Raw genomic sequence first — 13,273 nt, forward strand, 5'->3', positions numbered from 1 at the left:
ACGTCTCTGGGGCTGGTATTTTTCTATTTTCTTGTTGTTGGAGGGGTATTTTTATAATCAGGATGACCAAAAGTGGAGTCCAGCAACTGGAAGATTATTATATGATGCCCTGGGATGCGGTCCAGGGCACCAGAGAAATTCTGAAAGTGAAGAGTCATAAATTTTTCTATAATTGGCAGCTTTCTTTCCCTAAGTTTTCTCCCTTCAGGGCATTTTAGGACAGCATGCTGGGCTGTTTACAGTGTTGGAAAGCATTACACAGCCCAACCCCAAGTCCTTTACTTGCTCTGCGCCAGCTGTCCTCAAAGAAGCCTTAAGAATCCCCAACCTCAGAGCCACAGAAGCTCACTTGTAATTGTTACTTTTACAGATACTGAACCCCTAGAAAACCTAAGTGAAGCAGCAAATTGGCAATCATAGAATCACAGAACAGCTAGGTTTGGAAAGGACCTTAAGATCATCTAGTTCCAACCCGCCTGCCATGAGCATGGTCACAGTAGACCATACTGCCCAAGGCTCTGTCCAATCTGGCCTTGAATACTGCCAGGGACAGAGTAATACTTCGTAGGAGTACAGAACTCCATGAAAACACTGACAAAAAGGTAGAGAAAGAAGGGGAATAAAAAGAAGGACATTCAAATTGCCATACAGAAAAGATGTGAAGATATTTTATATATCACGCAGTGGCTTACAATTCCAGTCAGAAATGTGAGCACTTTACAGAGATGATGGTCCCATCTCTGAACATGCGTTTCCCTCCTTTACAATATCTTTGGTGCTATTAATGTTGTGGAGATTCAGTACCACCATTCTGGGAGTGCAGCTGGCTTTGATGCAAAGGAGATATCAGAGTACTACCTCATGTTATTTCATGTGGCCTTCAGCTCACAGCCTACAAATCTATTAGCACTCCAAAGAACTGCTTGCTTGCGTGCTGAGCCCAACACTAAAAGCCTTTCCTGACGCACACGTACAGAAACAGCGTAAACAGTCCTACCAGTGTTTAAAAAGAAAAGATAAAAAAGCTGCAAACAGTAAGAGCAATTTATAATGGGAGTTCTATCCAAAAGATACAAATGTCCAAATAACTGAAGGCAATTCTGCTGCCCAAAGAGGTCTCAAGTGACTGATGAAGAAAGAGGCAACATCAAGTGAAATACAAAAGCTGTCTCTGGCTCTGCAATCTGGGAACCACAGAGAGAATGAACGTATAAGCTTCCCTGGAGAAAAGCGTGTGCTGGTAGTTTCTGTTTCAAAGTCCCTTTGTCAAGTTTTAAGGCTTCCAAAATGCATCAACTCTAAAATGGGTATGTTTTGCATAGGTTACAGGCCAGTGCAAGCTGTACAGTTTGTATTAAAAAGAAAACCAAAACAAAACCAAAACCGTTGTGAACAATGAAGAATGTCACTGACCTGCACAAACACAAGCAAACTTATCTCTAGAAAAACACAAAAAACTGATTATGAGTCCTCTGAACTATATCAGCTCTGGCCATGGGCCTACCTACGTTGTCACCAGTAACTTCTGTTTTCAGAATGTCTGTTCTTCAGTAAAGTATCCAGCACTAACAAGAAAGCATCCCCTTTCATTTACTCCAAATGAAACTGCAGCATCTCAGGCTTTGAAATCTCTAATATCTTGCTGATATTCAAGAGTATTTTTTACTGTATTAAATCAATTTTAATTTAATAAATGTTAGTCGTAATTTAGCATTCCCACTATTGTACATGTGGGTGGGTTCTCCAAGAACCAGCAGAAGATCATCAGACTTGTGATGATACAGTGAAAACACTGTATGCAGCGGTACAGCCTAAAGTGCTTTATCTTTGCTGCCAGTGATTCTCTTGTAGGCTGTAGTCACAAGACATGATATTTCCTCAACGTATTTTCTATAACAAATCAGTTTCCCTTGTATTTTACCCAGTTTAATTTTGACAAACTGCTTTATCAAGACCCCCATGTCTTTCAGAAGCTCAAAAGAGCAAAGAAAACATTGTGCCTATTGAAGACAGTCTTGTCAGCGACTCCAGATTGCACAACCCCTCCTTCTCTTACAGGAGCTTCACTGATTAAGCAATAAAACCTAGCTCTGAAACCCACAGACAGGAGACCTGCAAGAACAAACCAGATGCCTAAACCAATTTGGAATACATGTGAGCAATCACACAGCTGCAGGGAGTTTTCAGTTCCCCTCCTTGTTTATACTCCATGTTTTCCACCCCCTCTGCAAATAGAGATTATGATGCCAACACCTTCCTAAATTCCATGAAACAATACTATATAAGAAGACCCAGAAATGCTACCCTGAACATAAGATCTGAATTCTACCAGCAGTTTTGTTAAAGATATTGATTCAATTCATACCCACTAACACTTTTCATTGGGTCTAAACTCCCAAGACTGAGCAAAACAAGACAAGTTTATGCAGAACTAACACAACAAAGAAAGCCAGCTGATTCCCCCTCTTTGCACTGCATCTCTTCAGCTAAACAAACAAGACAACTAAGAGTCCTAGTTTGGTAAGTAATTGAACTATGTACACTGGAATTTGAACAATGCTGTAACAACAACAAAATCAGTTCAAAAAAGGGTGACATGACTCATATCCAGAATAGTTCCAAGGATCAAAACTTAAAGACAAGTGCTGGAGGAACAGGACTATGTTCAGTAGAAAGCAACAGGGTCACATGAATTTCTGACAATGTACCTGATCAGCCAAGTTTTCCTCAGACATGATTGTTGTCCATTAACTCCATTTGTGGTACTTCCCCGTGGGCTTTATGACTGTTCTCACAGCAGCCTTCCAGTACATGAAGGGGGGTACAAGGATGCTGGAGGGGGACTCTCCATCAGGGACTGTAGTGGCAGGACAAGGGGTAATGGGTTTAAACATAAACAGGGGAAGTTCAGGTTAGATATAAGGAAGAAGTTCGTTACTGTGAGGGCGCTGAGGCACTGGAACAGACTGCCCAAAGAAGTGATAAACACTTCATCCCTGGCAGTGTTCAAGGCCAGGTTGGACAGAGCCTTGGGTTGACACGGTTTAGAGTGAGGCACCCCTGTCCATGGCAGGGGGTTGGAAATGCATGATCTTAAGGTCCTTTCCAACCGAAACCATTCTATGATTCTCAGCAATTCTTGGGTTAAAACACACAACCCCCCACAGAAAACGTTCTGCATAAGACAACTTGAGGTTATCTTGCAGCAGTATCTAAAGGAACAGAAAACTGGAAATAAAATTAAATCAGAAATAAAGCTACATTGGACTAGAGCCTTTAAACAAACCCACAAACAAAAACAGTCCGCAGAGGTATAACAAACAAGTATCTTCAGCATGATTAACCAAAACAATGAACAAGGAAAAACCAGAACCCATTCTTTTGTTCCGTTTGTGTCCTTGATTAAGCTTAAAAAAAAAAAAACAAAAAACACCCAAAATTAACTTAAGACACCAGAATCATGCAGATTCCAGACATCAGAGCACAGAGCCAGTCTTAAGAGTCCCTTAAATATGGAAAACCCCACTAAAAAATAAGCCTTCGGAGGACAGAGAAAATAAGTTTATGATGCAACTATGCAACAGAGTCCGAAACTAATATGATGAAGGCACTTTAATTACATGGCTCTGGTTTCAGTCTTCAAAGGTTTTAAGATATTCCCTAAAGTATTATTCTGCAATATGAAGTTTTCCCTTGATTAAGGTCTGACAGATGTGGAAAGTAATTCCAAAGCACATCTTTTGCACTAGGTACACAGCTCTAGGTTGTATCCACAGCTCTAAGCACTTCCACATAAATCAGAAGAGGATTCCTAAAGAAAAATAACTTGTAATAGTGCTTCATGATTAAAAAATTCAATGCCATGTTTTAAATTGAAACTACAAACAGCTTAAGAAATTCAACTACATTACAAAGATGTCATTGTCATTTTAAGATCCTATATGACTGCAACAAGGAGCTGATTGCCATTAGAATCTTAATTTGCCTTCCCAGGCTGAATTAAATGAGCTATAATACTCTTAGAAGAACTTTAAAATTGCTAGTTATTTAAAGCAAAATGATCAAGACGTGGAAGAGAAACTTGCAGCTATCAACTCCTAAAGGTCAGAACAGGAATTGTAAATATAAAAAGGGAAGTAATAAAAATAAAACTAAGTGATCAAGCAGTGTCTGGAGTCTGACAGTTTCATTTACCAATGAGAATATAAAGCACTTTCATCACTATTATTACAATTTCCACATATACTTAATGAATTCTTGAGAAGAGAGATATTAGTTCCAATCCACAAGATGTGAAATTATATTTATTCTCTTCCTAAAGCTTTAAGATAAGTCAAATAGAAGAGCTGAGATCCAGAAGGTTAAGAGTTGGTTTCCACAATTCCATACTCAGACTATGGCATCTTTTGCTAAGTATAGACACAGCAGGAAATGAGGGACAGAGAAAAACAGAGAACTAGGGCAAAAGATAAAGGAAGAGAGAGCAACAGAACGACATCGAGCTCAGATTAACCCCTTCAGAGAACTATTCTCATTTAGACAGGAAAGCAAAGGAATTTTCAATTCAAAAACCAGTATTTACATTAAAAGTCACATCAAGGTTCCTCAAACTCAAGCGCCACAGCCAAGTGCCCCCTAGTGACACCGCACGCACAAGAGAAATTTGGGAGCACCAACAGTAGAAGTAGCAGAAGCAGCATTGGGTATCCACAAGATGAAGATTTTATGCATTCAAGACTGCACTTCACGCATGTGTGCCTTATCCAAGTAATAAAGAAACAGCAAGTGGAAGCAAGAGCATATTTTATAAAGCACAGCTGATACAATTTCCTGCTCACATGGAAATAATCAAATAAGGTAACAAGCCAAAAAAGCAAAGATGATCTACACAGAAGCTGAAGTCTTCACACAAAGATGTATTGCTACTAAAGAAGAGGTCGGAGACAATGAAGATTTAGACTCTGAACAAAGACAATTCTTGACATTCCTTTCCTTTGTGGCCTTGGACTGAGACTGCGGGAGAAATATAAAGAGAGGGAGAGGAAAGTGTCCAAAACATGGGTGAGAGACTCCTCTCAGAATCCTGCACTGCTCAAGGTGGAGAACTAGTGCTACATACCAGGAAGAGGATGGCAGGAATCACTCTGCTGGCACAGCCCTCACTGCGAACACTGGAAGTGGATCTGTGTGAGCACATAGATTAAGAGGACTCTCTCCACGCCCAGACCTGGCACCTCATCATCCTGTGCGCCTTCAACAAAGAGTTTACACAAACTGGAGACAACAAACAGCTACTAGACAACAATTCTAATTGTTGTAGGTCTCCTCTTGTTTTAAGCAACCCAATCAATGGGCCTTTCATTAAGCAACTGCTACATCATATAACAACTTCCCATTAAAATAGTTCTAACATTAATCCTCTTCCACTGCACATCACTTTCAAAACCCACAAGTCTCTTGTCCTCACCTTATTAATATTTTGTTTCTATCACACTCATTACAAGGTTAGTGCAGAGCTACTAACAGAGAACACACAAGGCAACCATTAAATATGCCCTATGCCCTTTATCAGGTTTCCAATAACACAAACTCAATAGGGGAAAAAAGGTACCTTAATGCTATTTGTATTAATGGAACTAATAAGCATTAACATAGACAATAACTTTGTAATAGCCTTGAATTCAGTTAACTCACTAACCATAGCATGAAAGACACTGAAGTTACTTTCCAGAAGTTTCATATAAGATTATGACACAAAAAAAAAGGTCTCCAAATGCGTAACTTACAGCAAAGGGATACCAGCAGAGAGTATCATTGCTTGCCTTCTTTATAACTTGTTACAACTGCATTAAAGTACTGCAGAAAAAAACGGGAAAGTAGGAGACAACCAAACAGGAATCCAGAGGGTCAGTTATGACTCAGAAAAGGGCAAAAGAAAGAAAACTAAGGAGAAGCTGTCAGCAAAGTAAACATTCTGCCTAAACTCCCCAGCAACTGAATCTGAAAAGGGAAGTCTAGATACTTGGATCCAAGTGCATTCTTCATTCCAAGTATTAGAACAGATATAAATGCTAATGGACTGCTGCGCTTGTAAACATCCACGCTGCCACAAATCAACAGATGAGTACAAGATATTGATTTGTTACCACTGAAACACAAATGGACCAACTTAAAACAGTATTTATCTACAGCAACAATAATTGTGGAGCACAGGACCAGAAAGCTGCCCTGAAGAGTTATGACCATTAGGAATAACATCACTGCAGCCTTTCAGAATGCAAACAAGGAGTTTGAATTTAACAGGGAATTTCAGCTACTGTTGCCTGCCTCATTCAAATCTGCCTGGATTTAACCCCATGCCACGTTCTGAAAACTGACCCAACAACAAAATTAAACAGCCCAGTAATGGGTTGGCAGCACATTACCAGCAGGTCATTCTTAGGTCCCATTTTAACATTCCCATTAGCAATTTGAAAGAGGATGGGAGTGGCAAAGGCAAAGAAGCCAAATGACATTTGCAGAGGACACCAAACTGGGTGGTGCAGTAAACAAGGACCAATATAGAAAAACACACTGGGATTTTATATAAAGACCCAAAAACATTTCATACAGAGGAGAAAATGGAGCAGCACTGAGCATTCCTCCTGGATGTATTTATTGACATAGCTGGTCTTCCTGAGCACCGGCTCACACCTTGATAACAACTGATTTCAGACTAGTCTCCTACTTCAGAATGATACCACAAAAGCACAGGTCAGGAAAAACTACATATAACCATGTAAAGCACCTGCTGAGCTTGAAATGTTTTAGTGCAGGAACTGTGCTGCAAAAGTTGCTCAATAAAGACAGCAGAAAGCACGGTACTGACACAACAAGAAGCAATCTCAAAAAACTCAACGCTACAGAAATCTGCGTGTTGTAGGTGAAAACAAAAGCGTTTCTATAGCTAATGAATTAACTGGGCTTGCTCCCTCAAAAGAAAAGAGGTTACCAAGTGTCATCGTACCAGGGGCACACATGAACGCATTTTATACACAATACTGCTTACACAAGCAAGTGCTCTACAACACACGATGAAAACCAGAAGGAGAAATAGAGAAGACAACACTTACTTCACCTTTCATTTGGCTAAGGCCAGAAAACAACAACAACAAAAACATTCATTACTTCAGCCCCCTAAAGCAATCTGACCTTACCCCCCCCGCCATGCCTGGAAGCCCCGGCCTGTGCTGTTGTCCTGTGGGAGAAGCAGGAGGGAAGGGGCCGATGGAGAGGGAAGCCCAAAGCGCCCAACGAGAGCCCGGTGTCCAGTAGCGCCCAAGGGTGGCAGGGGCAGCTCCCCGGGACACGGAGCCGCTCTCCCTTCTCTGCCCCACCCCGGCCCCAACCCCAGCGCCGGGGGCTTGGCCCTCACCAGCCGCGGCCGGCCCGCGGAGCCCACCAAGGCCACAGCGGCCTCCGCGCTCCACCCCGCCGCAAGGCCGCAGTCTCGGAGCTCCCGAACAAAGGCCCCGGAGGCGAGACCCGGCCCCGCTCCTCCCGCCGTTGCCCGGCGGCCCCGCGCGGGTAGGTGCCCGCCGCCTTCCAGGGCGCCGACGACGGGACGGCCGCGCCCGCCCGCCCGGGGAGCAGCGGCGGCGGTGGGGCCCTGACCTGGAGTGGGGCCGAGCGCGTAGGCCCGGAGCCTACCTGCCGGGGAAGGGCCGGGGCCGGGCGGAGCGGGGCCGGGGCCGGGGCCGGGCCCGGAAGGAACGGCCCCAGTGCTCGGTCGTCGCCGCCGCTCCGAGCTCCGGCCAGGCGAGCCAGCCGAGCGCCGAGCCGGACCCGAAAAGCGGCGCCGAGAGCGGTACCAAGGCCCGAGCAGCTGAAGCTAGAACGCCGCCAGGCCGCGCCAGCCGAGCGACGAGCTCTTCCACCGCGGTGCGGCGAGGCGCAGGGGCTACGCTGCTTGCGGCCGCCGGAGGGAGACGGAGAGCAGGCGAGACGAGTCGATCCCGGAGCGCGGCGCGGGGTGGGTGTTACGGCTGGGCCTGGCGGGCCGCGCCGCAGTACCGAGGGGCTCCCACCGGGAGGAACGGGAGCGGGGACGGGAGCCGCGCTGTGCCGGGCATCAACTGCTGTGTGGCGGGCGAAACCCTTCGAGGGTGCCGGGCCGGGGACTGTGCCTGTACCTGGGACGGCGGGTGCCGGCCTGGTGCCCCGGGGTGGGAAGGCCGAAGGGACAGGTAGCACCCCGGTGGTACGTAACACCCTGCGGAACGAGCTCCGTGCCTCGTGTCTTGGGGGTTCTCCCCCTCCAGACTGATACAGGGTGGGAAAACTGTGATTAAAAACAGGCAAGAAAAGAAATGGTGTTAGAGTGAAACACTGCCAGATACGGGTGTCAGATGAGACGTAACTGGAAACCTTTTCTGAAATAGGACAGTGTTTATTTTTATATATATTGTGATATATATCCAACACTCTGCATGGTGAAGACACAAAATGTGTACACAGCCCCTTTGGGAGAGCGGCACCCTGCAATGAGGGGCCCTGCAGAGGCAGCAGCATCTTGCTTTCTCCTCAGTACTGTATTAAGGTTGAAAGAGTTGGAGTTGTTCAGTCTGGGAGAGGACTGGGGAGACCTTGCTCTGGCATTTCAGTTCTTAAAAGGGACCTATAAGAAAGATTGATAAGACATTTTATCAAGGCCTGTTGTGACAGGATGAGGGGTGATAGTTTTAAATGAAAAGAGAGGAGATTCAGGCTGGATGTGAGGGAAAAACTCTTTACAATGAGGGTGGTAAAACACTGGCACAGGTTGCCCACAGAGGTGGTGGTTGCACCATCCCTGGAGACATTCAAGGCCAGGCTGGATGTGGTTCTAAGCAACCTGATCTGGTTGAAGATGTCCATGCTCCTTGCAGGGGGGTTGAGCTAGAGAAGCTTTGAAGTTCCCTTCCAACCCAAACTATTCTACCATTCTATTGGAGAAGTGAGAGCTCGATAGGGGGGAAGAGACAGACTTGAAGGCTGAGAGGAAAATCTAAGCAAGCCAGGGTGCTTGGTACCACTTAACCATGAAAGAAAGAGTCAAAAGGCCCAGACAAGTTGGAATTTAGGGCTTGAGGTTTGCTGTACTTGGAGTGAGCAAAGGCAACCTGCAGCATGGCAAGACAGTCTTAAAGGAGGTATCTTAAAGGGAAAATTGAAAAGGGCTGATGATGGGATTCCACAAGGAGTTTAGTCATATAGTGAAAATGGCAATACCTTGGACAGTCAGTCACCATCATCCTCCAACAGATGACTGAGAATCAGCAGACATTATATAGTCAGGGTAAACTTTACAAAGCTCTGATAATGCACAGACTTGGAAGTATTCAAGAATGCATCTGGCAAGATGAGGCAAAGGTACAGGGGAGTGAGAAAGCAGGAAAGAAACGTGACTCTCAGCTGTGCAATTTAAATATTGTCTAAGCCCAGTGGAAAAGAGGAAGTCTAGGTGAATTGTTCTGAAGGAAGCTGCTTAGGAATATACAGGACAAACTGTCCTCCAGATGAGGAGGTTCCTTTTCCCAAGTGAACTGAAGGGTACTGACATCTGGCTAGAAGAAGAACAGTAGACTCATTTTGTCTGGTGTGGCCTGATGCAGTTTTTGCCCAAGTTGATAAGCAGTGGGATGAGTTTTGAAATTAAACTCCACCAAAGCTGACAGGGGCAGAAGGAAGACAAGACCCAGCAGCACGTGTTCCAGGAAGTGGCTCCACTTTCAGTTCACTCTGGTCCCAGCACACACTGAGACGAGCTATTCATAGCTTAAGTTGAGAAACTCCAGCTTGTTCCTACATGCTGGTGTTTGTACCTACATGCATCCAAGTCTCACTTGACCTCTGCGTCACCCACGCAGCTCATTCAGTGTCTGCTGGTGTTTAGGTCTGAACATTGGTATTTTTAGCACAGACCATCAAATATAATTATGAGCCATCAGGCAACAACTCTTACCCTAAAAATGCTTTTTTTTCCTGTTAGAAAACAATGCTTGTGTGTTTCTTTCTAGGTAAAAGGAGCAGCATTTTTGCCACAGTAAGCAAGAGCAGCTCTTAGGTCATATCTAATGGATGGGTGTGTAAAAAAAATAGTTACATCTCAGTTTGCTGTATATTTTAAAGTTCTCATCAAGGCTTATGAAAGCATCTTGTTTAGACACCATAAAGCACGCTTGGTTTTCAGTAAGATAGCAAAACGCTCACTGCCATCACCTGGTAGGACAATCCTGCATCTCCATCCTACACTTGGTTGGGAATGTGTTCCATACTTCCTTATTCCTCAAACATGGAGCATGATCCAGGCACATTTCCTCTACAAGAACAGACAGCCCTGCCGTGCCATATGGTTGCACTGCTACTTTAAGTTGCTACCTTCCTGCAGCATCTGCATTCCCTACCACTTTGTTTCATTTACTGCCCAGTAAACAAATCTATGAAACCAAATTTTCTCTGACTGCTGTCAAGAGATCCCTGGAAACGCTTCCATCTTTTGGAAAGAGAACGTTGCCAAGAAATTTCCCAGTCCTGTGCCAACAGCAGCTGTGTGTGCTAGCCATCTTTTTCCACAGAATGGGTTGATTGCCAGCAGTGGAAGAGCTGCCTTTATGTTCCTCAGCTCTGATCTAAACAAAGAACTTCTGCAATCAGTTCAATTCATGTGACCCAGCCAGTCCTTGGCATTTCTTTTACAGCAGCCAACAAGGTGAGTGGTTTTCTGTTGTGGCAGACATATCTAGCAAGAACTAGAGTTACATTCAGTAGCCCACATCCTGATAATGTGCTCAGTAACCAACAGAGTCAACCACAGCTTCACATCTTCTCCAGTCTGTCTGGTTAAAAGAAACCTTCAGTCCTTCTTAACCTTCTAGGTACGAGCAAGCACTAGTGTGTACCAGGCAAAAAGGCAAACCCCTCACAGAACACAGATGCTGCTTTCAGAGGAGTTGCTGGGTTTTGGGAGATGTGCAGAACTGCAAAATGGTATTTAGCAAGAATTTCTACCTGCAAACAAAAAGTTTGTTCTGCTGCTCATGAATTCATGGTAGGCATGAGCCCACATGGAAGTTTAATTTGTGTGAAATACCATTTAAAAAACAATCAGAACTGGTTTAAGTTAGAAAGTGGCATAGAATTGTTGCTTTGTAAAACAGTGCAAGGGTAACTAGAGTTTTCATCATTACCAAAGACAATTTCCCAAGTTTCTTCACTCATCCCACATTAGTTATTGTTCTCTAAGTCAGGTGAAAGGGGGGAATTTAAACATCACAACCGTAAAAACTCAGCGATTGAGCTGCATCTCTAGAGAGGTTGAGAGAAGTTCAGAAAACCACCTGAAATGAAGAGAGTAGTATTTCTCCTTGTCTCAGATCTGCTTAGTGTTTACAGACTTCAAGAAGAGGAAGGGGCATGTTTGCTCTGTGTATCTTCCCAGATGAACTGTTAGAAGCCTTCTCCCCATCACAACGTTAGCTAAAGTGAGTAAGTAGAAGCTCCTGACGAATACGACAGGCTTCCGAGTCCATGGATTCCATTTGCTCGTACTCTTCTTCTGGCTGTTCCATGTGTCCTGTGGCCGGTGAAGACCACACGTCCAGCCCGTGTTCCAGGGAGATGTTATGAAGCACGCAGCAAGCCAGAATGATGTGGCTGGATTTCTCTGGAGAATACTGCAGGGTGCCTTTGGAACCATCCAGGCAGCGGAAACGTGACCGAATGGTTCTGAACGTCCGCTCAATGACATTATGAGTGGCAGAATGGGCCATGTTGTAACGGTACTCGGCAGGCGTCTCAGGGATATGCAGGGGAGTCATCAACCATGTTCGGAGAAAGAAGGAGCTGTCACCTGTTGGCAGTGAAAAGGAGGACAGGTTACACACCTGTAGTTAACCACAGGTTTCACCTCTTATCTCTTGTTTTTCTGGTACTGCTGGTACAGAATAACTTCGTTCCTTGGCTAGAACAGGAGGCATGAGAAGGCATGGAAGAGCAACAATAACACAGGTTTACAAATGTAACAACATAAAGATTCAGTTTTACACAGGGAAATCCCGGAAGAACACAGAGGAGTTTTAAGAGAGTTAATTTACTACCTAAGGCAGTGAGAGACAGCTGGACTAGGACCCTGCATAGACTTAAAAATGGCATAATTCAGCTTAGAAAGGTGTAGGATACTGAAAACACGCTCTTAACAGAATGACTGTAAACTAACACATGCAAGAATCAGCCTGTATAAAACACAGATGGGAAGTTACTGCTCTAGACTTCTAAGAGAAGGACTGTCATGAATCTCAAGGTATTTGCAGAGTAGCAATCAAAAGTAAACATACCACTTGTGCCCAGAGGCTCTAGGCTCAATAAGGAGGTGGTATATAATAGACTTTCCACAGAAAACAGTAGAAAATAGACTTACCAAGAAGCCAGCCATCTTTATGTAGCTCAGTTTCAAACTGCCTTGTCAGGGCTGCCTGCTGTAACACAGTGCAGTCAGGCAGGCTGCCAGGCCAGTGTGTTTCGGCACTCAGGAGGACTCCTCTGGCATCACACACCATCAGGCAGTTCAGAGAATGGAGACCCTTTCTGTTCACATAGGACAGGTCCTCAGCATTTGGTGCTTTGATTGCCACGTGGGTGCAGTCAACCACCCCCAGCACTCCCGGCATGCCTGCCAGTCCATAGAAGTCATCCTTCAGGCGCTGTACGGTAGCTTCATCCTCGGGAAAGTGAATGAACTGTGAGGCTCTTTCCACCAATGCCTCAGTTACGTTGGCAACGCAGCGGCTCATGGAGGCTTGACTAATGCCTATAGCATCTCCCATGCGAGTCTGGAAGGAGCCAGAGGTATAGAAACCCAATGCAGCAAGGATCTGTGTCTCTGGACTGATGGCCCTGGACCGCTGTGTAGGGCGAGAGAGACTGGCTCCCAGGAGATCCACCAGGTAGTAAATGAACTGTCGGGGAAAGCCGTATGTGGATACTAGATACTCATCTGTGACATCCTCCAGCTTGAAGCGATCCAAAGTCCTGTGTCCGCGGCCGTACAGCAAGAGGTCGCAGTCAAGAACTGCAATAGGTACGGCCATGGCCGAGGGGGTCCTCTGAGGGCTCCCCTGTTACAGCACCTCCCCAGAGCCTTCACCTGCCTAAGGCAAGGGGGAAGAAGACCCAGGGTAAAAACCGGGTAAAAACCGATTAGCCTTTCAGGCTGTTACCATATTCCTTTTACTATGGATATCCAGCAAATCTTTTA

The 13,273-nt window shown here is 45.0% G+C and overlaps 2 protein-coding genes across 4 annotated transcripts in view; both read right to left on the reverse strand.

Annotated features, from left to right (window-relative positions):
- Nucleotides 1–7,764, reverse strand: part of AMBRA1 (autophagy and beclin 1 regulator 1) — a 130,715-nt gene extending 122,951 nt beyond the window's left edge. The window contains exon 1 of one of the 3 annotated variants that reach the window (XM_057408797.1): nucleotides 7,690–7,764. The gene's annotated coding sequence lies outside the window, so the exon portion shown is untranslated. The remainder of the gene's footprint in view (nucleotides 1–7,689) is intronic. The other 2 variants (XM_057408798.1, XM_057408799.1) reach the window with 2 other exon arrangements.
- Nucleotides 7,765–9,303: 1,539 nt separating this feature from the next.
- HARBI1 (harbinger transposase derived 1) lies at nucleotides 9,304–13,178 on the reverse strand. The gene is made up of 2 exons (XM_057408814.1): nucleotides 12,437–13,178; nucleotides 9,304–11,869 (listed from the first exon to the last, which is right to left on the reverse strand). The coding sequence occupies exons 1-2, from the start codon at nucleotides 13,104–13,106 to the stop codon at nucleotides 11,493–11,495; spliced, it is 1,047 nt and encodes a 348-aa protein (XP_057264797.1). The 5' UTR covers nucleotides 13,107–13,178; the 3' UTR covers nucleotides 9,304–11,492.
- Between the last annotated feature and the right edge of the window lie 95 nt (nucleotides 13,179–13,273).

The sequence above is a fragment of the Pezoporus wallicus genome, unplaced genomic scaffold (assembly GCF_028554395.1).
Source record: "Pezoporus wallicus isolate ANWC-B61680 ecotype Strahan unplaced genomic scaffold, APGP_CSIRO_Pwel_v1 contig_6382, whole genome shotgun sequence".
NCBI classification, from domain to species: domain Eukaryota; kingdom Metazoa; phylum Chordata; class Aves; order Psittaciformes; family Psittacidae; genus Pezoporus; species Pezoporus wallicus.